General features: G+C 41.8%; 3 protein-coding genes and 1 long non-coding RNA gene across 4 annotated transcripts in view; 2 read left to right on the top strand and 2 right to left on the bottom strand.

Annotated features, from left to right (window-relative positions):
• The first annotated feature begins 1,694 nt into the window (after nt 1-1,694).
• LOC146680570 (stonustoxin subunit beta-like) lies at nt 1,695-7,269 on the top strand. The gene is made up of 3 exons (XM_085447541.1): nt 1,695-1,769; nt 3,127-3,208; nt 3,384-7,269. Exons 1-3 carry the CDS (start codon nt 1,695-1,697, stop codon nt 3,914-3,916), a joined length of 690 nt encoding a protein of 229 aa, XP_085303667.1. The 3' UTR covers nt 3,917-7,269.
• Nucleotides 7,270-7,312: 43 nt separating this feature from the next.
• On the bottom strand, nt 7,313-9,634 carry LOC146680571 (uncharacterized). The gene is made up of 2 exons (XR_014917808.1): nt 7,747-9,634; nt 7,313-7,570 (listed from the first exon to the last, which is right to left on the bottom strand). It is a non-coding gene; the product is annotated as an uncharacterized LOC146680571 (long non-coding RNA).
• Nucleotides 9,635-11,531: 1,897 nt separating this feature from the next.
• Nucleotides 11,532-13,685, bottom strand: LOC146680572 (E3 SUMO-protein ligase ZBED1-like). The gene is made up of 2 exons (XM_085447184.1): nt 12,593-13,685; nt 11,532-12,429 (listed from the first exon to the last, which is right to left on the bottom strand). Exons 1-2 carry the CDS (start codon nt 13,147-13,149, stop codon nt 11,808-11,810), a joined length of 1,179 nt encoding a protein of 392 aa, XP_085303310.1. The 5' UTR covers nt 13,150-13,685; the 3' UTR covers nt 11,532-11,807.
• A 7,485-nt stretch (nt 13,686-21,170) lies between these two features.
• Nucleotides 21,171-24,131, top strand: part of LOC146680573 (NLR family CARD domain-containing protein 3-like) — a 48,177-nt gene continuing 45,216 nt past the window's right edge. Inside the window, exon 1 of the mRNA XM_085447178.1 lies at nt 21,171-21,396. The gene's annotated coding sequence lies outside the window, so the exon portion shown is untranslated. The remainder of the gene's footprint in view (nt 21,397-24,131) is intronic.

Below are 24,131 nucleotides of genomic sequence, written 5' to 3' on the forward strand. Positions count from 1 at the left end.
TTCCATTCAAAGTAGTTAGGTATCATCTAAGCTACCTTGGCCTGATCATACCTAGAGATCCCAAATTAATATTTAAATTGAATTTCACTGAGTACCTGTGGTCTAAAGCAAAGCATTGAATACTGGAAAAAAACTACCTCTGTCAATGATTGGATGCATTAATTCAATTAAGATGATTTCTCTTCCCAAATCTTTATATCTATATCAAAATCTCCCCATTTATCTTACAGCGGCCTTTTTCAAACATTTGGACTCAGTCATTCAGTCCAATATTTGGAATAGTAAAAGGGCTAGAATCTCTAAAGTGCATTTGCAGAAAACCAAGAGAGAAGGAGAGCTGGGCCTGCCAGTTTTAAACATTACTACTAGGCTGCTAATATCAGAGTGTTAGTGTTCTGGCAGCAGGACTCCCCTGATGACCAGGCATCAACACCCCCATTGTGGGTTAGACTGGAAGCTGAATAAGTGAACAATTCCTCCCTGTCGGCTATGTTATTTACCAAGTTTGAAAAATTGGACTCTTATAAATGTCTGGGTTTTGTATTAAAACAATCCATTAGAATCTTGAATTAGATTAGACGTTTTTTGGAACTGCCAGACACATCTGTACAGATGCCAATATGTTTCAATCATGACTTTATGCCTCCTTGGCAAGATAAGACTTATCATGACTGGAGAGAAAAGGGTTTACTGTCTATTAAGGATATGTATATTGATAATAAATCTTTTTTATTTGGTCAACTAAAAGGGAAATATAATCTGCCACATTCAAACTTTTATAGATATCTGCAGGTCAAGTATTACATGCCATTCAAGTTTAAAGACTTTGCAACTCTACCATCGGAGCACGGGATCTATGAAATCCTCAAGAGCCGACCTGATTCCAGACATCTTATCACAAAAACTATACAATTATTTGGTGACTCTATTGTAGTGCATACCGTTGGGACTAGGCAGGCTTGGGAGAAAGAATCGGGGATGAAGGTGCCTGAAGTGTCTGTCCAAAATCCACTCCTGCTCTATAAACAGCAGACACCAATTAATTCAATTTAAAATCCTCCACCGGTTACACTATTCTAAGGTCAGACTGCACAAAATTTTTCCTTCTGTCTCCCCAATATGTGACAGGTGTAGACAGACAGAAGGTACGTTGTTCCATGCCTTTTGGTCTTGTCCCTCATTAACAGGCTTTTGGTTTAAAATATTTGACTGGTACTCCAAGGCATATATGAATCCTCTACAGCCCGAACCTGAACTTGTAATTTTTGGGTGTTCTCTGACGTCAGAGCTACTCCCAACTGCAGGAGCCACTGGAGCTAGGTTTGATTGTCGCCAAGAAATTAATACTGAGGGAATGGAAGTCCCCCACCCCTCCTTCCTTTCAGTTGTGGGTAACAGACATGATGTCCATAATACAAATGGAAAGGTTCAGCAAAGACTCAAAAGATTCTCTTCTGAAAGTTTGGAACCCCTTTTAGGAATACTTTGCAAAATCCAGATTGGGCTGAACTAGACTCAGATTTGTAAACTTTTATCAACTTCAGCTTTTTGTATTTTATTCTGTATTGTGAAGTGCAATTTTGTTTGAATTAATTGTTTTTTTTCCTGTAATGCATCTGAGCCAGTTTGTGTCTGTCTTTGTTTTTGTTTTATTTTTTGAAAATTTCAAACAAAATTATCAAGATGATGTTAGGATGGAGGAGGACGGAGATGATATCCATAAAAAGCTGACTGATCTTAGAATAAATGCAGTTGAAGAAGCTGTCCAAGTGAGTAGAGGAACAGTACAGAAGACAATGGTACCGAATGCAGCAGTAAAGGACAGAAAGAGCATTCAGGCAGCTTAAAAGAAACACAATATAAAGAAGGCTCAGCAGTAATGAGGAAAGAGGAAAATTAAAAGAACATACTGGCAGGAATACTGCAGTAATTTAGGAAGAAGCACACCTATTGAGAATGTGTGGAGTCAGGAAACAACTGCAGAATCCAGTATTAGTAGGTCAAGGAACAATAGGAAGTATGAATTCAAAAAAGCAGAGATCCTGGCTAAAAAAGTTAATCAAATCCTTTGTGGAAATAATTGAACTGATGAAGATTGGTGTGAGAGAGAACAAAAACAAATCATGTTGAAATGTAAAATCAGGAAAATCCTGGAGAAGATGATAGATCTAATGTTAATTTTGTAAAGTGTGAATTCAAAGCAGCTCATAAATGCATAAAACGTACTTCCCCTAGAAGGATCAAGTGTGTTAAATCATGATGAAGCAGTTAGGGGATGAAAGACTGAATGTTCTGCTGCTCTTAGATTAGATTAGATGAAACTTTATTAATCCCTCGGGTGGGTTCCTTAAGGAAATTCAGTTTCCAGTAGCATAGCACCGACAGAAATTACATGTTACAGATACAATAAAGGGGGATGAGAGTAAGGATATAAGCAAAAATATACCATATATACAAATATGCACATATATAAATATAGAATATATAATATGGATTAATATAAAATGGAAATAAAATAAATACATGCTATGCTGCATGGGGATGCTGCACCCACTCAGAGGTCAGAGGTCATGCACAGTAATCACACTGACACCAAGAGAAGAAAAACAGCTGGCAGCAAAGGCAGGGAGGTGTCCTTTCCAGGAGAAGAGGAATATAAAGATGGGGGCGATCGTGGCTCAAGAGTTGGGAGTTCGCCTTGTAATCGGAAGGTTGCCGGTTCGAGCCCCAGCTTGGATACTTCAACCTGTTGCCTACTGGTGGTGGTCAGAGGGCCCGGTGGCGCCAGTGTCCCGCAGCCTCGCCTCTGTCAGTGCGCCCCAGGGTGGCTGTGGCTACAATATAGCTTGACCATCACAAGTGTGTGAATGTGTGTGTGAATGGGTGGATGACTGGATGTGTAAAGCACTTTGGGGTCCTTAGGGACTAGTAAAGCGCTATACAAATACAGGCCATTTACCAATGAATCAGTCATATTTCATACTGATACTGATAGATCCAGATCATCAGCAGTTTGATCCACATATGGATTTAAGTGTAGTTGTAAAAATGTTGGACTGTTCCTTTATCAGTATCTAACAGTATGTATATGAGAGCGATGCAATGTCCATGTGTGCATGCTGAAAGAGACTGTGCTGGTCTGACCCCCCTCCTCCTTTCAGGGTGGAGCCTGCTGGAGTCCAATGGTTGACACCAGGGCTGAAGAAGTGTAAGTGTGTATTTAATGTGATTCATGAAAACAAAGCAGTACACATTCAACCATCTTCAAACTGTCACATCACTCATTCACATCTGTGATGTCAGGAGTCATCATTAAAGTGTCAATCAATGAACAAATGATGGATCAATAACTGCAGCTGGATTGTGTTTGTTCTCTCCATCAGATTCCTGTCAACTCACAATCGACACAAACACAGTACACAGAGAACTTAAACTGTCTGACAACAACAGGAAGGTGACACGTGTGATAGAGGAGCAGTCATATCCTGATCATCCAGACAGATTTGATGTTCATCCTCAGCTGCTGTGTAGAAATGGTCTGACTGGTCGCTGTTATTGGGAGGTCGAGTGCAGAGGAGACATTTATATATCAGTGAGTTACAGTGGAATCAGAAGGAAAGGAGGGAGTAATGACTGTGTGTTTGGATGGAATGATCAATCATGGAATCTGCTCTGCTCTGGTGATGGTCCTCGTTCTGTCTGGCACAATAACAAAGAAACATCCATCTCCTCCTCCTTCTCGTCCTCTGTCCCTAACAGAGTAGCAGTGTATGTGGACTTTCCTGCTGGCACGCTGTCCTTTTACAGAGTCTCCTCTGACATTCTGATCCACCTCCACACCTTCAACACCACATTCACTGAACCTCTTTATCCTGGTTTTTATGTCTGGTCTGGTTCCTCAATGTGTCTGTGCTGAGTTGAGCTTGACCTTCCTTGATAATTCAGGATGGAAGGATATCATGCACAGAATTTGAGTTTCTCAATTGTTCAATTATTCCCTTAAGAGTGGGGAGTGATAACAGCTCAAAGTGAGAAAAGGTGGACATGCATCCTAAAACCGGAACAGGGTTCAGCACAAGACAGTGAGAGTGTGAAGCCTTCAGTAATAAAACTTTTCCACTAAAATGATTAAGAAATTGCTCACAGAGAGCCTGAGAGGCCGAGCTCAAAGAGTCCGGACAGAGATTTATCACTGAATTAAATTTTGAATAACATTTGGGGGTTGTGGCTATTAGTCTCAATAATATCTTAAGCTGCTTTAGCTGCCTTTACGGAGTTCTGGTATAGAAAGCGGCTCCTACAAAGAATGTCATAGGTCGTGTCTGCTGTAAATCCTTTCAGATTTACAGCAGACACGACGTAAGGCTCGTATAGTGTCATTTAGGCTTGGTTGATAAGAAGTTCTGGGACGTTTCATCTTTATAGGGGCCACAGTATCTAAGATGGAACAACAGGTGGATAGCATAGCGTTGGCAAAATCATCAACCAAGGGAGGTGTGTAACAGTTAATATCAGTGAAATCTGGATCAAAAAAGGCAAAGTTTAGAAATGCCGTAATGAAGTTAGCCACAGTCTCAGAGTTAATGATACGTACAGGGCGATGACAGCCTTTAGAATTTAAATCAATTGCACACAGCTCAACATCAAACATGACCAAAAAATGGTCAGAAATACCAGCATTATCAATGTCCATAGTACAAATATCCAAAGCATATGAGAGGAACCAATCCAAAGTATGGCCTTTACGATGAGTTGGTTCCCAGACCCACTGTGTAAGGTTAAAAGAGTCAATTAAGGCAAGAAAATCCTTGGCTAGGGGGTCATCAGCACAACAAATATGTATGTTAAAATCTCCAGTAATAAGAGCTTGGTCATAACCTAGTAAAAATGAACCCACGAAGTCAGCAAATTCACAAATAAAAGACCTATTATATTTAGGTGGTCGATAAATCATAGCACATAGAATCGTTGGGGGTCCAGCAAGCTCCAATAATTGAACCTCAAAACTAGAATAGGTAGGAGAGGGCAGTTGCCGAACTTTAAGTTTGTTTTTAACAACAACAACAACAACAAACTTTATTTATAGAGCACATTTAAAAACAGCGGTATACCAAAGTGCTTAACATAAGAGACGGAGAAGTAACACGAGTATTATAACGCTTTAGCAAAGTATCAAATATACTCACAGGTCAATGCCACTAATAAACAGGGGTAATATAAAATGCATATCAAAATAAAAACATAATAAAAGCACAAGCCATAAAAAAATATGTATAAGAAAAAATAGAGTAAGTCTAAAAGTCAGGTGCGAGCATTAACAAGCAGGAAAGGCGAGATTAAACAAATAGGTTTTTAACCGTGATTTAAAAGATTGGATGGAATCAGACGCCCGGATCACAATTGGAAGGTTATTCCACAACTCTGGTGCAGCCAGGGCAAACGCTCGGTCACCTCTAGACTTCAGCTGAGATCTAGGCTGCACCAAGAGTAACTGAGTAGATGATCTTAATGCTCTGGCAGGAACATACGATTTAAGGAGTTCCTTAAGGTAGCTCGGTGCTGTGTTGTTGGTAATTTTAAACGTGAGCAGCAGTATTTTAAATTGGATGCGGTAAAAACAGAGGCCATGCCTCCACCTCTTCCCGAGGGTCTCAGTGAACTGAAGAACACACAGTCCAGAGATAGTAGCTCTGAAAAGGAAGAGGACTCACCAGGACGAATCCAAGTTTCAGTCAATAACAGAGCATCAAGCCGAGAGGTGAGGAAGAGGTCATTTAAGATGAAGGTTTTTATTCACCAGCGATCTTTCTCACCTGTCTTTCTGTCTCCTTTCACTTTTTAAAGGTTGCCATGTTAGAAAAAATATTTTGCCCTGCCATGCTGTTTATTGATGTGGTAAATAAATAGTTTATGAAAATATCACTAAATCTGTCATTTATTATTTTTAATATTCAGTAATGGTCATGTCTCACCTCTAGTCTTCTCTGTCTTAATTTCAGGTTTCCACCATATGTTGTAGATAGTTCAGGAGGTTAACTCAACCAAGCAGTCTTTGGGTTTCGGCTAAGTACTGTTTAGAATACCAGAATAGGGAGGATGGTGTAGGTTTAAGTTTATTAGATGGATACATATGTACCAACAAGTCAGTGTACATCACTGTCACAACGACGTTTGTTTTCATTCAAAGGCTTTATGGTTTTTCCTATAGTACCTGGTGGGCCGGTCTCTAGTCAAAATGCCCGGGCTGATTTTTTGTACCAGTCCAGCCCTGGTGCCAGAAAGATAACAAAAAATAAACAAATATCAAGGAAAAGAGATCGACAACAGAGATGAGGACGGCCTGCCGTACACACTGGCGTCATCTTTGAACTAGAGATGGACCGATCAGATATTAAGCTTATCAGAGGGCAGTAAAGACCGCCAAAAACTCCTATTTTTCACAACTTATTGCTGTTAATTCACATAACCCTCGTGTTCTGTATAATACCATTAATTCTGTACTGAATGCAGAGGATCATGTTCTTTTGCAATCTTCTGAGGTTATGTGTAATAGGTTTCTTAATTTGTTTGTGGATAAGGTTGCCAGTTTGAGACCCTCCACTTTATCTTCTGTTGGAAGCAGCCGGCCCTCTCCCCTTTCGACGGGTTGTGTGTGAGACTTTAAATCATCAAACTGTAAATTATAAATTTTAAATTGTTATTGATCCTTGTCACCGGGGACTCCTTCAGGACCATCGCGTTCAGTTTCAGAGTCGGTGTGTCCACGGTGAGCCAGATCACCCCCCAGGCAGCGACGTCCATCTGGGACTGTCTAGTGGACGACTTCATGGCTGTGCCTTCACCTGGAGACTGGCGGTCCATCACAGAGGGACTCCAGGAGCGCTGGAACTTTCCTCTGTGCTGTGCAGCTCTGGATGGGAAGCACGTCCAGACAAAGGCACCCCATATATCATATAGGAGACACACACATTGATATACACTAAATATTCATTTCATTTCTTTTTTGTGGTGCCCAAATTGATGCACCTGCTTGATTTTGTTTAAACAATTATTGCACACTTTCTGTAAATCCAGTAAACTTCTTTTCACTTCTCAAATATCACTGTGTGTGTCTCCTGTATGATATTTAACTGACATTTTTTATTGTAACAACCAACGATTTATACAGGAAAATAATGTCTATTAACAAGGTTGCCCAAACTTCTGCATCCCACTGTATCAGTATATTTTGTCATTAGTATAATATGAAATAAATTCTACATGTGTCAAGTTGTGTGCCAACATTTGCTGTGTAGTAGAACTGAGACATTAGTCATTATAAACATTTATTTGAAATAATATTAAAATTCTCAAACAGAAAAACATTAAACATAAATATATAAGTATTTACAGAGAGACAGGAATAAAAAGGACCAGCTGCTCTCCAGAGCAGGAACAAGGCTGAGGAGGAAATGCTCCATTGGAGACTGGTGTGGCCTCTTCAGGGACTCCAGGATGGCCAGCTCCACCGCTGATGGACCGTCCTGGGACCCGTCCCTCATCTGCCTCGGAGCCGTCCTCCTCTGTGGGCCTGTAAAACAGCACAAAACACAAAGAAATGAGAAGGCTGCTACTAGATTTTAATTTCAACATTGAAAAAAAAAAAAACAATAACAGGATATAATCAGATTGGTTGTAGATATTTAGTAAAGGTGATCACAAGGGAATCCCACCGACTAAAAAGGTATCAGTGCTTGCTGTACATACCTGTGGGTGCAGCAGCAGGAGCTCAGGGACTGGGGATGCTCTGCTGCAGAATCAGTTGGTTCTATCAATACAGTATTAAATGTTAACAGGTTGAATATAATAATCATAGAGTAGACAGTGGTCCCTCATTTATTGCAGGGGTTCTCAGAATAACTAGCCCCTGGTCACAGTTCTCACAATTGGTTCTCAAAGTGCAAACCTTTGTAGATTGCAAAACGTAAAAGTATTATTATGCCGCGGTTTGTCTTCATCTGCCCGCCACTTTCGTGCGCCTTTTTCCCTCGCGGTGCAGGTGTCTATTTCCGAATGAGGCTCATAGTTATGGGTGTTTTTGTGCTGTTTTTTCTATTGGACGTGATGGTTATCAAAACCAAACGTGATAAATTTGGCAAGCGCAGGAGATTTGTCAATCAGGCTGCAGAATGCAATGCTGTACTGTGCAATAAAAAATCAGCGAAAAAGCAAAGCAGTGACGGATGAACAGCGGGACCACTGTGTGCTGTTTATTAATAAACAATAAAATATATTCCTAAATGACAACATGCATAAAAGCAGAACGGTATTTGTACGTCAGTGGGAAAATAGCGGTGGCTTGCTAGCTTTTGTGCGACTTCCCCGGGTCAGTGAAAACTTTCAAAAGAGAAATGAATGAACTTACCAGGTTGCCCGATCTCTTCACATATCTTCCTCCAAGCTCGGTCCTTTTTATTCCTGTCTGGGTACTGAAAGCAGCTGGTGTTGTACAGCTCCGAGTTGTTTGCTACCGCATTGATTAGCCTTCCCCTCCATTGAAGTATGAAAGGCTTTGGCTGGATCTGCCCCTTTGACCTAGGTAACAGCCACGTCACCAGGCTCCTGATTGGTTGTCGCGGCGCGATTTGACGCTGGAGTTCAGATTTTTCCAACTCGAGCGGTAGACGCGAAACGCGCGTATGCACAAAATGCAACACAAAAACTCACGCGCGTGGTTTTATTCGCGAGTCAAACGCGCCAGACGCGCTACACTGACGCGCGTTTCACGCGTTTTGGCGTTTTCGCGACGCAAATCTGCTTCCGAATTTTCGCGGGACCCGCAATCGCGCGTCATCGCGCCTTTCCATTGACTTTACATGTAAACCTGACGCTCTATTCGCGTCCATCGCGTTCGGTGTGAACACACCGTTAGTGATGCTGCAGTGTTGTTTGACCTGAAGAATACGGAGTTTAGGACCCAGATTACTCCCAGATTTAAGAGCATCTTAGTCCGACAAATACGACAATAACAACGGCCGCTTGCATGTTCTGCAAAAAAATGTGCTTTGTTGTGTATCTGACGGACAAACACCAAACCAGTTCCACATCACGGAAGTTGCACCATTTTTACAAACCAATTCTGGTTCATCTGTTTCACTCAACAATCGGCCATGTGCGTATGAAAACAAAGGCACTGCGCATGCGCGTTTTACTCCCATTCTATCGCGATATTTCATTTTCCTATCGTTGCCTAACATTATACCGGTATTACCGTGAACGGTATAATATGGCCCAGCCCTAGTTGCACCCCTAATATATATATATCAAATCAAATCAAATCACTTTTATTGTCACATCACATGTGCAGGTACATTGGTACAGCACATGTGAGTGAAATTCTTGTGTGCGAGCTTCACAAGCAACAGAGTTGTGCAAAATACAATAATGTAAACAAGCAAAATACAAGAATGGCTACATCTGAAACTAATAAATATATGTACAATATATAATAGTATATGCATTTCTGGATGTGTATACTAAATATTTTTCTACGTGTGTGTGTGTGTGTGTGTGTGTGTGTGTACACATATTTTACAAATTAAATAGAGTAAACAATAAATAAAATATATAAAATAAATAAAATAAAATATACAGAGTGAGACATGATATATATATATATATATATATATATATATATATATATATTTTAGGGGTGCAACGATACACAAAATTCACGGTTCGGTTCGGTTCGATACTTTGGTGTCACGGTTCGATATTTTTTCGATACAAAAAAAATGTTCATGCCTTTTTAATTTGTCATTTATTAAAATTATAAATATATATTTTAACTCAAAAGTACAGTTTTTAAATTTAACCCTAACCCTTGTGCGTGTTTTTTATTTTGACAGCGAATGCGCACCTGCGGACCACTTATGTGCAGCCCTGGTTATTTAGCTCGTCATATTGCAGCCACAGAAATTATTTTGTCCATGAAACCATAAAGCTGCACTTTCTTTTTGCCTTATAGTCTGATTTGTCATAACTTCTCCGTTTTGTGGTAAGCTTTTCTTTGGCTGTCACTTCTTCACCCTGACCTGTCTTATTTGGCTCAGCAGAACTGAAATGCTTTTACACACGCACTCACATAAGCTCAGCGATTCTCTGCGCGATCAACCTCTCACATGTTTAAGCTTGCTGCGGGAGATTTCACTTGTCATGTTTGCATAGTAAGCTAACGATTAATAAGACGATGTCAGAGGAATTGGTGCGCAAATTATCATCACTCACAGATCAGTGCTGTCGCTCTCTATACACAGTTCGCACGATTGCAAAGTGAAAGCAAAAAAACAAGCGCAAATTCAAACGCGATTTCAATATGTCACATATTGACAGTGGCTCACCGATGCCAATGACATAATTACCCAGCTACATTTCTGAAAGAATGCAAAAGCATTGACATATATTTTTCCTTCCTACAATAGCCCGACGGGCAGGGTAGCCCGACTGAAAAAATCGCTAGCCCCAGGACGTCAGGCTAGCAATATTGCAAGCCCTATATCTGATTGAGGAATCACTCATCTTTGGAAAAGAGAGTTTATTACAGAGAAATGTCTCTTTCCAAAATAAAAGCTATACTATCCGCTTCTTCTGGGCTATGTTCTCAGCAGCATAAGGAGAATCATGTGCTAACAGCTGTCTAAATGACTCGGCTAAAGTTAGTAGCATGCTTGTTGTTTTTGTCTTTGCACTAGGATGATGTCGGCGTAAATGTGCAGTCATATTCGTTGTGTTCCCACTAGTGCTTTCAGGTTAATCTCGTTGAAATGACCTTAACACCACAACACGGCAAATCTCCGTTAACGAGCTACCGCCGATCGCCCCGTGCATGGGGCTAGACGGCTAACACGTTAACGAGCTAACTGCGCTAACACACTAGTTCCCACCCATGTAATTGAGCATTGCATGGCACATCCAACATACTGTTTTACTTTAGTCCATGACTCGCTTACCTTCAGGGTCATACGTCACATGAAAACCAAAATAATTCCAAACGCCAGATCTGAATGAGGGTGGGGGAGGTGCCCTGCGCTCTTCCTTCTGACGATGCTGTCTGTGTGGAGCACTCAGTGGATCTGCGCTCGACAGTGCAGCCTAGGCGGAGTAGTCGAAGGCAGATTCACTGAGCGCTCCACACAGACAGCATCGTCAGAAGGAAAGTTGATAAAATAAATTACAAATGTTGTATTGTTCGATACATATGCGTACCGAACCGAAAGCACTGTATCGAACGGTTCAATATCGATACGAATATCGTTGCACCCCTAATATATATATATATATATATATATATATATATATATATATTAGTGCTGTCAATAGATTAAAAAAAATTAACTAACTAATCTCACAATTTTCTGTTATTAATTGCGATTAATCGCAATTACTTTATTAATAGCCTGGCTCCAATTACACTTTTTTTTATTCTTTATATTTTAAGATTGTAACAGACATTTATGCAACACAATGAAGTAAATGCAGAGTAAACACAAAGAATGTATGCTGAAATTCAAAGAGAATTTTAATAGTTTTCATCAATCTTTAACACAGTGAAAACTTACAAAAAACCTTTAAGGCCATCAACAGTGACCGAACCCAGGCCTACAGGTTAAAGTGAATATCATAACAATAAAGGGTGCACAAAACTCAGTATTTAAAACACAAAAAGACACGGCTGAAAACCCAGAATGTTGAACATTTTTCACTTCAAAGGAGCAATCTGGCTTAGTCCTTCTTTGCACTCAGCCAGTTACTGAGGCAAACTATTCTGTTTACATTGTCTCATGACAAAGAAGCACGCTTCTTTTGAATGATGTGACCTGAGAGTGAGAATAATCTCTCACAAGGCACTGTGGTTGCAGGGGTTGACAGGTACTTGCGTGCAATAGGTGCCAGCCTGGCATGTGCTCCTCTCTCTTTAACCACCACTGTAGTGGACACTCTCCTATGTCAATTTTGGGCTCTGCTTTGTACAGATTCAGACAGCAGTCTATAGCATCTTCCTCTGTATCTGAATCAGGAGAACCCAGCAAGCAGATGGACATCTTGCTCTTCTTTGGTGAGGGTTCCTCTGTTGTCTGAGCAGATGGTTGGTGTGCATCCGTCTCTGACATCAGAAGGTCATGTACTGATGCCCACACCTCTCTTCTTTCATCTTTGGAAAGGCATTTAAGGTCTTTAAACCTGGGATCAAGGGCAGTAGCGATCTTCAGCCATGTGAGATTGCTGCTGTCCCTCCGCTGAGCTAGGTCTGTGGTAAAAATCTTCTTAAACCTCAAAACGTAGACTGGGTCATCATCTGAGGGCTCCATAATCCTGAACAAATGACACAAGGCTGGCAACACCATGGAACAGGAGACATACCGCTCTCCCCCCAGCAGTTCGGTAACATATCTGCAATAGAAAGATCAAGTCTGTATTTTTCTATTAATCACACAGAGACAAACATAAATACCACATATGAAAATACACAGAGAGGTGGAGGTGGAGAACATACTTGAAAACAAAGCTAGAATGCAAAGATAGACACACAATCATGAGAAACAAAATTATTTACCTGCAAGGTTCCAGTAGTTCCTCCAGCTTTTGCAGTATGTCAAGCTCCTGGTCAGTCAACATGGTCACCTTGCTGTTTTGTTGAGTCAGGATGGTGGTCAGCCCAGATTTATTTCTCTGGATCCGCTTGATCATCTCTAGGGTGGAGTTCCATCTTGTTGGAACGTCCTGAACAAGCGGTTCTGTTTGATGTCCATGTGCAGCTTGCTGTGCCTTTAATTCCTGAGCGTTTGCTGGACCATGCTTAAAATGTCCAACAATCTTGCGACATTTGGCCAGAACCCTTTCAAATGCACTGTCATTAAGAGAAACTGTGACCGTTCTTTGCAGAATGTGGGCCATGCAGGGCATGTGTTCAAATGGAAGTAGTCTGGCGGCTGCAACCATGTTACGAGCACTGTCGGTGCCAAGCGTGGTTACCTTGTCCTTGATTTTCCATTCGTTTGCAACATTCAGAAAATGGTCAGCACACGCCTCAGCATAGTGTCTCTCTTCAGTTTTACTCACTGTTAGTGCAAACGATTGCATAGTCCAGTCGTTATCAATAAAATGCGCCATGACCCCCAAGTAATTATCGTTGTTCACCAAAGTCCAGTGGTCTCCGGTGAGAGCGACATTCCTTACTTGCACAAGCTTGCTGGACTGCTGAGCCCTCTGGTCCCCATACAAAGTGTCTCGACACAATGGTTCCTCTCAAGGGCAGATTGTAACACTCATCTCCTGATGCAGCGCGAATGACTTCTCTCAGTCCATCATCTTCTACTATGCTAACTGGTCGGCAGTTTTTAGCTATCCAAACAACCAAGGAATTGGTTAATTTTTCTCTCACATTTTTTGTTATTCGTCCACAAGCACCATACTCCTGAAGCGTAGACTGGCGAGGTCCCGTAGAGGTGGATTCAGTTGGGTGTTTTGCTCTCAGGTGATACACCAGTGATGAACTGCTTCTGTGGTACTTGAATTATGCTTTGCAAATTGTGCATCTTACTCTCGTTTTGTCCAACAAGCCATCAGGCAACTTCTTAAAGAGAAACTTTCCACCCAAAAGTCCGCCCTCGTCCATGCTTGCGTGTGTTAGCTAGATAGTAGCATGGTGTCACTTCTTCTTCTTCTTCTAATCATTTCTGTCAGGCCAAACGCCAGCATAGCACACTGTTGCCCCCTCCTCCAGAGGTGCTCATGAATTTAAAGGTCTTAGATTACAGGAAATTAATAAAAAAAAAAAAATCAGCGTTTCGCGTTGATCTTAACAATTAACGCGATAATTTTGACAGCACTAATATATATATATATATATATATATATATATATATATATATATATACATATATATATATACATATATATATATACATATATATATATATATATATATATATATATATATATATATATATATATATATACATACACACACACACACACACACACATATACATATATATATATATATATATATATATATATATATATATATATATATATATATATATATATATATACACACACAATAACACAATAACAGCAGCTGTACAAGTATTAACTGGAAATGAAGAATATAATGTCCAGTGTTGTGCAATCCACATTATTTAGTGTCTTGTGCAGTGCAAATATGCGTAAAGTGATTTAAGTGATGAAGTGAAAACAATGTCCAGAATGTCCAGTGTGTATAAGAGCTATATGTGTGGGTCAGTACTGTGTGGTGGTGTGACTGAGAGACCGTATCGCCTGCGGGAAGAAGCTCCTCCTCAGTCTCTCTGTGTTGGTCTTCAGGGAGCGGAATCGCTTTCCTGACCTCAACAAAGAGAACAGTCCGTTGTTGGGATGGCTGAGGTCCTTCACGAACTTCCTGGCCTTGGTCCAGCACCGCCTGCTGTAGATTGAGTGCAGATCAGGGAGCTCGGAGCGGATGGTGCGCTCAGCTGATCGCACAACCCTCTGTAGAGCTCGTCTGTCCTGCATGTTGCTGTTCCCGAACCAGGTTAAGATGTGTGTGCTGTGGAAGCTTCTGAGCTGTGCTGTGGCCAGACGATTTTACCCTTTGATGATAGAACACTGGACCAGCTCTTTATCCTCTCCAGGATACTTGAGGGTGCATGGGAGTTTGCCCAACCAGTCTACATGTGTTTTGTGGACTTGGAGAAGGCATTCGACCGTGTCCCTCGGGGTGTCCTGTGGGGGGTGTTGCGGGAATATGGGGTGTCTGGCCCATTGCTACGGGCTATTCGATCCCTATACAACCGTTGCAAGAGCTTGGTTCGCATTGCCGGCAATAAGTCGGACTCGTTCCCGGTGGGTGATGGGCTCCGCCAGGGCTGCCCTTTGTCTCCGGTTCTGTTCATAATTTTTATGGACAGGATTTCTAGGCGCAGCCAAGTGGCGGAGGGCTTTCGCTTTGGTGGCCTCAGAATCTCATCTCTGATTTTTGCAGATGATGTGGTTCTGTTGGCTTCATCGGGTGAGGGCCTCCAGCTCGCACTGGAGCGGTTCGCAGCCGAGTGTGAAGCAGCGGGAATGAGGATCAGCACCTCCAAATCTGAGGCCATGGTTCTCAGCCGGAAAAGGGTGGAGTGCCCACTCCGGCCTGTTGCCTTTTGTTCTCGCACGCTCACAGACGCAGAGAAAAGATATTCGCAGATCGAAAAAGAGTGTTTAGCATCTGTCTGGGCCTGCGAACGTTTTACCCGCTACATCCAAGGCATGGGTCATGTACGTCTACAAACTGACCATAAGCCCTTGGTGCCTTTGATCAACTCATACGACCTTGATAAAACGCCACTGAGATGTCAGAGATTGCTGATGCGACTGATGCGATTCAATGTCACTGCTGAGCATGTTCCCGGTAAACAGTTAGTGGTGGCGGACGCACTCTCCAGACATCCACTGCACGGATGCTACCTGTCCGAGACAGACAGCCATGTCAAGGCATATGTGAGCAACGTAGTGACAAGCAAACCTATCAAGTCACATAAGTTGGAGGAAATTCGTAGAGCTACACAGAGGGACCCAGAGCTTCAAAAAGCAATCATCTTCATCAGACAAGGGTGGCCTCGGAGAATGGCAAAGAGCTCACCACTCCAAGGCTTTTATGCAGCCAGAAGCCACCTTTCAGAATCAGATGGTCTAGTGCTCTACCACGATCGCATCGTAATTCCCACAGCACTTAGACCCAGTATCCTTGACCAATTACATGAAGGCCACCAAGGACTAACTAAATGTAGAGAGCGCGCAAGATCAACAGTGTGGTGGCCCAACATTGGACTTCAAATAACACATAAGGTGAGGTCATGCAACTTTTGCAGAGAGCACAAGCCTACACAGCGACGGGAACCTCTCGTGACTACTCCTCTGCCCAATGGCCCCTGGCAAAAGATTGCAGCTGATCTTTGCGAGCTTGAGGGTAAGAACTTTCTTGTCGTTGTTGACTATTTTTCAAGAGACATTGAGATTGCTTCCCTCACTACAACAACCAGCAGACAGGTCATTAACAAGCTTAAACACATGTTCGTTAGATGGGGCATCCCGTTAGAACTGGTCAGTGACAATGGGACGCAGTTCACATCATCAGAGTTCCAAGACTTCAAACTGAGTTATGGCTTCACCCACACTACGTCGAGCCCTCATTACCCCCAGTCAAATGGAGCTGCTGAAAGAGCTGTCCAAACGGCCAAGTACATTCTCAAACAGCCTGACCCCTGCTTAGCCTTAATGAGTTACCGCTCTACACCAATTGCAGCAAGCCCAGCTCAACTTATGACAGGACGTCAAATCCGCACCACCGTCCCAGTACTCGAAAAGACATTGCTGCCCAGTCCAGTCAATAGGGACACAGTGTGCCAAAGAGATGCTGCAGCTAAGGACTCTTACAGATTCTTCTACAACCGCAGACATTCAGCTCGTCCACTTCCTGAGCTTCTCCCAGGCCAGGATGTTGTAGTGAAGCTTGACGGGGAAAAGGGGTGGACGACTCCAGCCAAGGTCATCAGTAAGTCTAAGGAGCCGAGATCCTACTTGGTGGAGATGGCGAATGGGAACGTGACTCGCCGCAACAGACGACACCTTCAGCCTGTCCCAGGCACCGCTGATCCTGAGGAGCAGCAGCAGAGCACTGTTCCAGCTACATCGACTACTCCAACTAAAGGGGCGGCCGCTTCCCAAGAACCACCAGTAAGGCAGACATTGCCAATCCCTGTCCCGGGGTCTCCTCTCCACCCTACCACACCTGTGAGAGTGACTTCCAGGGGGCGGGAGATTAAAGTACCTCTCAGATTCAGAGACTGAGGACTATCTCCTTTCTATGTTCTAAGGGCAGAATAATCCCTTATCAGGACTGAGGGTAGTCTACCCCTGTGATGTCCTGCGTTCTGACAACACTGTTTTATGTTTAAAGTACTTTTGTTAAAGGGGGAGATGTTGTGAAATCTGTTTATGTTGTCCTAGTAAGGCTACCATGAGGGCAGCCACTAGAGGTCGCTAGGAGACCGGTGTGTATATGTGTTTTCCAGAAATTGATGTAGCCACGTACACTGCTGCTACAATTGAATAAAAAAGTGGTTCGTGCTTGAGAACCCTGCGTCTTATTGCCTCCGAACATGACAGGGAGGGATAACCATTGAAACAGCTCACATTCAGCTATCACACCTTTTCTCCTCATAGGGGTAAAAAAGTTTTTACTGTCCCCCTTTCCTGAGGAAAAGAAGCCAAATGCCAGCACACATCTGAGAGCGCATGTGGAGTGTGTAATCTGAAGGGTTAAAGAAATAAGCTGTTTTACTTTATCAATTGCCGGACGCATTAATGAATCTTTTACAGTGACTTGCCTAATTTCGAGTTAGGGCTGATACAAGTGCAGGTTGGTTTCCCTTATATACATAACTTGTTATTTTACTGGAAAGAAATATTTATGTAAATTTCAAAATATTCTTCTAACTTTTTTTCTACATTCAGAATGTTATTGGGTTTTTTTTTTCATGAATGCTGTTAAAAATTGACTTGACCCAACACAAATAATAACTGGTTGATTACTTTACATAATTTCAGTTGAGGTGTGGAAATGTGCTAGCATGTTCTTTTAACATTTCATGAAACATGTACTTATGCTTATAGAAGGATAGGCTCACACATTTTTTGTGCATGTCTCTTTGAGAGGTATTTTGATATGTAAGTGTTAAAATAGAAGTGATCACACTTTTGTTTAATCATTTTTTTGAACTTCCATGTCTGAGTCCAGGCTCTGCACAAGTCATACCACTGAAGACCAGTAACATGAAGCTGGCCTTGTACCTGCCAGTAGTAAGCATGACTTAATTAAAAAATCCAATTTGACATCTGCAAATACTTTCAGTTGATACAACCTTTTACATTTTGACATTATGCTTGGAGGTTATGCTTGATTTCCACAGCATGTGCTAGTTCTAGACATGGCTCATGGTAACGAATCAATTTGTGGGCCATATAACTGCAAACTTTACAAATGCAAATGTCCCTCTTCAGTGAATACCCACACACATTGCGTTGGTGACAGATGACGGGTATTAAGAGGAAGACACGGAAAAGGTGAAGCATTCTTATGTAACTCTAGGCATCAGATTAGGGGTTCAGGCTGCTGTAGGACAATACGTTTCCTGTCTGCACTAGTCCAAATTTAGATCCGACAAGTGGTTTCTCCATACTCATGCCCATTGTTTTCACTGGTGGCATATGCAGCGGGTCAAAGTCACTGTATGCCTCTGCTACCTGAAGCACTGACAGGTCAGGAAGAGGGCTAATCATTCTTCTGAAGAAATTTCAATTCAATTCAATCTTATTTATATAGCACCAAATCACAACAAAAGTTGCCTCAAGGTGCTTCATAGATACAGAGAAAAACCCAACAATCATATGACCCCCTATGAGCAAGCACTTTGGCGACAGTGGGAAGGAAAAACTCCCTTTTAACAGGAAGAAACCTCCGGCAGAACCAGGCTGCGACCGGTTGGGGTGAGAGAAGGAAGACAGGATAAAAGACATGCTGTGGAAGAGAGACAGAGGTTAATAACAGATATGATTCAATGCAGAGAGGTCTATTAATACATAGTGAGTGAGAAAGGTGACTGGAAAGGAAAACTCAATGCATCATGGGAATCCCCAGCAGCCTACGTTTATCGCAGCATAACTAAGGGAGGATTCAGGGTCACCTGGTCCAGCCCTAACTATATGCTTTAGCAAAAAAGAAAGTTTTAAGCCTAATCTTGAAAGTAGAGATAGTGTCTGGTTTATTCTAGTTCTGGTTTCACAGAAGAGGGGCCTGAAAACTGAAGGCTCTCCCTCCCATTCTACTTTTAAATACTCTAGGAACAACAAGTAGGCCTGCAGTGCAAGAGCAAGTGCTCTAATAGGGTGATATGGTACTACAAGGTCATTAAGATAAGATGGGGCCTGATTATTTAAGACCTTGTATGTGAGGAGCAGGATTTTGAATTCAATTCTGGATTTAACAGGAAGCCAATGAAGGGAAGCCAAAACCGGAGAAATATGCGCTCTCTTTCTAGTCCCTGTCAGTACTCTTGCTGCAGCATTTTGGATTAGCTGAAGGCTCTACAGGGAGTTTTTAGGACATCCTGATAATAATGAATTACAGTAGTCCAGCCTGGAAGTAATAAATGCATGAACTAGTTTTTCAGCGTCACTCTGAGACAGGATATTTCTAACTTTAGAGATGTTGCGCAAATGGAAGAAAGCAGTCTTACATATTTGTTTAATATGTGCGTTGAAGGACATGTCCTGGTCAAAAATGACTCCCAGGTTCCTCACAGCGTTACTGGAGGCCAAGGTAATGCCATCCAGAGTAAGAATCTGGTTAGATCTGATATTTCTAAGATTGTCAGGGCCGAGTACAATAACCTCAGTTTTATCTGAATTAAGAAGCAGAAAGTTAGCGGCCATCCAGGTGTTTATGTCTTTATGACATTCCTGCAGTTTAACTAATTGGTGTGTGTTATCTGGCTTCATAGATAGATAGAGCTGGGTGTCATCTGCATAGCAGTGAAAATGTATGCTATGTCTTCTAATGATGCTGCCTAGGGGAAGCATGTATAGTGTAAACAGAATTGGTCCTAGCACTGAACCCTGTGGAACTCCATAATTAACCTCTGTGTGTGAAGAGGACTCTCCATTTATATGTACCAATTGGAGTCTATTAGATAGATATGATACAAACCACTGCAGCACAGTACCTGTAATACCTACAGCATGTCCTAATCGCTCTAATAGGATATTATGGTCAACAGTATCGAACGCTGCACTAAGGTCTAGCAGGACAAGCACAGAGAGAAAGAAAGTGTTCCTTTGAATAAAACATATCACACAAGCGTATTATATTGACACCACAATGTGTGAGGCAGAAAAACAGCAAAAAGTTTCTGTGTTGATAATATTTACTCTAATCCTTCTCTACAGACTTGGCCCTGTACAAGCTTAACTACCAGCATCTTTGCATGTGGACCTGGTTTTATACCCAGTGAAGTTGAGAACTACAGATCCAGAGTAAAGGTTAGGTGCAATGTAATTTTTATTTTTACAAATACATTATAGTCATACTTGAGGACTGTCAATATAATAAACGTAGCTCAGAGCTAGCTATTACTGTTTGACAGGCATTTAAATTAACTATCCAGTAAGAAACATACACATGTGCACCACTTTAAAAGTTACATCTGTCCGAGGTTTGTGCCATTGCTGTTCTGATTAAGTACAGGTGTAAACCGGAGGAACCACTGGCACACTGAGCTGGGAGAAGTGGGCTGTCTGGAACAGCAAACCAACTGCATGGCTGCCATGTGCAAGCCACACAGGAGCACCTGCACATCATCATAATTACAGGAACTGCATTGTGGAGGACTACCTGGGGATGGGTGATTTTCAGTCACTGGTGCAGGGTGGTGGCTTGAGGGGCAGTGCCAGGGAGGCTGGCAGGGCAGCTGAAAGCAATTCAATAATTATGCTCTCCCTCTTACCGTGACGCCGGGAGGAAGGAGGAACAGGTCGAGACAGCTGGAAAGCTGTCAGGATAAGAAACTAAATAAATAAAATACAAAATTGTAAATAAAACCAATCACAAACAGTGTCTTGGGGTCTTACTGTGATCAAGCCATATTTTGCACAAACTGAACAGCTTGAACTGTAAACTTTCAGAACACTTCAAGTCGATCTCAGTCAGATTACCAGTGCTGCCCTATTTTACACTATGAGGCTTGTCGTGCTACTTCATGGATCTGAAGCAAAAAGCTGGTACAGTAATCTCTCCAGTTACCCTGCCTGTTTGACACTAACAACAACAAACACAGATTAAAGCAATAAGTACAAATAGAAATTTAAACCTGTATGATCAAATCTTACTCTTGAAATTATATCATTTTCCACTTTACTTCTATAACTTCTTTTACATCTGTATACTATTAACACAGAACACAATACCTGCTTCCTGTATTTACATCATCCAATCAGCGTGCTGAACATTCTCACGTGGTTTGCAGTGACGCGTTTAGGTTCGCTTGGAGTTCATTTAGATTTTTCTCCGTGTGAAAACCGCAGGATAAAGCTATAAGTTGACAAACTCGTCGGGTGAATCGGACCAGAGTAAACGAACTACATGTGTGAAAATTCCACGAAAGAGTGCCTCCGTACACAGAATGCATCATCATCATCAGGAGGGGCGGGTTCCTTGGCAGCTGAGATGACGCTAACAGCAATCTCTCTAGGTGTTTCCTTCCTGCTCAAAGTTTCTTCTTCCTGAGGTTACTGTCTGATGATCGTGTCCGTGTGAAGGTAATGTTAGCAGTCTGTAATGTTTTCCTGGCTAACATTAGCTGTGTGCAGAAAGTTATTCAGGCTTATGATATTTCAACCAGCAGTTCGTAGCTGCTGACTGTAGTATAGAGACTTCTGGTAGACCTTAAATACCATTACTTAGCTTGGCTCTTAGCTTTCCTGTCAGCTTGGCACAGTTTAGAAAAGCAGTGAGACCTCATAACACGAAGCCAACATGACTTTATCAGTCCTGTATCAGTGAACTAATTAGCTTCCTCTGCTCTCACAGGGGCATGAGTCTATGCACCGCTGATACCTACAGTACAGTATCCATTAGACTGCCTTCAGACAGCGAAGCCTGTAACAAAACAGGTTATTGAGTATATTGAGACCATTTAAAGAAGATCGCATATGACTCACAGTTTACAGCTCAATGGAAGAATTCAGATGTTGAGATGCAACATATTTAAAATAGAATTTTTACCTTTTCCTTGCTTAGCTTAGTATTTTGAAAATATTACAGCTTGTTTTCTCTTCTTTTAACAGTCTTAAAATATTCAGTTGCCCCTTTTAAACAATAGAATAGCTACACTCTTGTTTTCACCACAAATGTTTAACATTTTATTATTACCTGGTTTGTTTTGATATGGCTGCATATCTTAAGGGCAGTTGCACTGAGTTATGCTGAACTCTTTGAATTTACTGTGTGAGAATGCTGGGCAGTATGCACAAAAAATAATGTTTTTATTTCTATTTCATATATAAGGATAACAATACATTTCATTATTTCTATTTTATATCTAATATCTCTGCTTTTCTTTATCTATATGGGTAACACCCCCTCCAATCCATTATCAGAATAGTTATCCAAGAGCCAAGGAGCACTTGTGGAGAGTTATACAGGGAATGCAGAATTATTAGGCAAGTTGTATTTTTGAGGAATAATTTTTTTATTGAACAACAACCATGTTCTCAATGAACCCAAAAAACTCATTAATATCAAAGCTGAATGTTTTTGGAAGTAGTTTTTAGTTTTAGCTATTTTAGGGGGATATCTGTGTTTGCAGGTGACTATTACTGTGCTGGCAAATTAACAAAAAACAAATATATACCCATTTCAATTATTTATTTTTACCAGTGAAACCAATATAACATCTCCACATTCACAAATATGCATTTCTGACATTCAAAAACAAATCAGCGACCAATATAGCCACCTTTCTTTGCAAGGACACTCAAAAGCCTGCCATCCATGGATTCTGTCAGTGTTTTGATCTGTTCACCATCAACATTGCGTGCAGCAGCAACCACAGCCTCCCAGACACTGTTCAGAGAGGTGTACTGTTTTCCCTCCTTGGAAATCTCACATTTGATGATGGACCACAGGTTCTCAATGGGGTTCAGATCAGGTGAACAAGGTGGCCATGTCATTAGTTTTTCTTCTTTTATACCCTTTCTTGCCAGCCACGCTGTGAAGTACTTGGATGCGTGTGATGGAGCATTGTCCTGCATGAAAATCACGTTTTTCTTGAAGGATGCAGACTTCTTCCTGTACCATTGCTTGAAGAAGGTGTCTTCCAGAAACTGGCAGTAGGACTGGGAGTTGAGCTTGACTCCATCCTCAACCCGAAAAGGCCCCACAAGCTCATCTTTGATGATACCAGCCCAAACCAGTACTCCACCTCCACCTTGCTGGCGTCTGAGTCGGACTGGAGCTCTCTGCCCTTTACCAATCCAGCCACGGGCCCATCCATCTGGCCCATCAAGACTCACTCTCATTTCATCAGTCCATAAAACCTTAGAAAAATCAGTCTTGAGATATTTCTTGGCCCAGTCTTGACGTTTCAGCTTGTGTGTCTTGTTCAGTGGTGGTCGTCTTTCAGCCTTTCTTACCTTGGCCATGTCTCTGAGTATTGCACACCTTGTGCTTTTGGGCACTCCAATGATGTTGCAGCTCTGAAATATGGCCAAACTGGTGGCAAGTGGCATCTTGGCAGCTGCACGCTTGACTTTTCTCAGTTCATGGGCAGTTATTTTGCGCCTTGGTTTTTCCACACGCTTCTTGCGACCCTGTTGACTATTTTGAATGAAACGCTTGATTGTTCGATGATCACGCTTCAGAAGCTTTGCAATTTTGAGACTGCTGCATCCCTCTGCCAGATATCTCACTATTTTTGACTTTTCTGAGCCTGTCAAGTCATTCTTTTGACCCATTTTGCCAAAGGAAAGGACGTTGCCTAATAATTATGCACACCTGATATAGGGTGTTGATGTCATTAGACCACACCCCTTCTCATTACAGAGATGCACATCACCTAATATGCTTAATTGGTAGTAGGCTTTCGAGCCTATACACCTTGGAGTAAGACAACATGCATGAAGAGGATGATGTGGACAAAATACTCATTTGCCTAATAATTCTGCACTCTCTGTAGAAAGGAATCAGCATGTATCAGTGTTTCAATGCACTTAACCACCATCGACTGTATGAATGCTCACCACACATGATTCCATAGCGGAAGAAACGGCATGTTGAAGTGTGTTTTTGAAGTTTACTGATCAACATTTAGACAAGCCTGTGAAATGCTAGAAGAATAAAGTCTGATCATGTGAGACCAAAACTGAACTCTTTGGATGCCACACCATGTTTTGAGATCAAAAGGCACTCCATATCACCCAGTGAAGTCTGGAGGTGGGAACATCAAGCTGTGGGGCTGTTTTTCAGCATATGACACTGGCAAGCCTTATACAAT

Source organism: Copadichromis virginalis, linkage group LG23, assembly GCF_057382275.1.
Source record: "Copadichromis virginalis isolate Kocher_CV1m ecotype Utaka linkage group LG23, C_Virginalis_male_GT1.1, whole genome shotgun sequence".
NCBI classification, from domain to species: Eukaryota; Metazoa; Chordata; class Actinopteri; order Cichliformes; family Cichlidae; genus Copadichromis; species Copadichromis virginalis.

Bases quoted from the DNA above. Each gene is read 5' to 3' on its own strand.
- LOC146680570 (XM_085447541.1), top strand. From the start codon at position 1,695: ATGGAGGAGGACGGAGATGATATCCATAAAAAGCTGACTGATCTTAGA. The intron at 1,770-3,126 runs GTGAGTAGAGGA...GCATGCTGAAAG, and splicing joins CAGTTGAAGAAGCTGTCCAA to AGACTGTGCTGGTCTGACCC. The intron at 3,209-3,383 runs GTAAGTGTGTAT...TCTCTCCATCAG, and splicing joins GACACCAGGGCTGAAGAAGT to ATTCCTGTCAACTCACAATC.
- LOC146680572 (XM_085447184.1), bottom strand. From the start codon at position 13,149: ATGGCGCATTTTATTGATAACGACTGGACTATGCAATCGTTTGCACTA. The intron at 12,430-12,592 runs GTAAATAATTTT...TTTCTATTGCAG, and splicing joins GAACTACTGGAACCTTGCAG to ATATGTTACCGAACTGCTGG.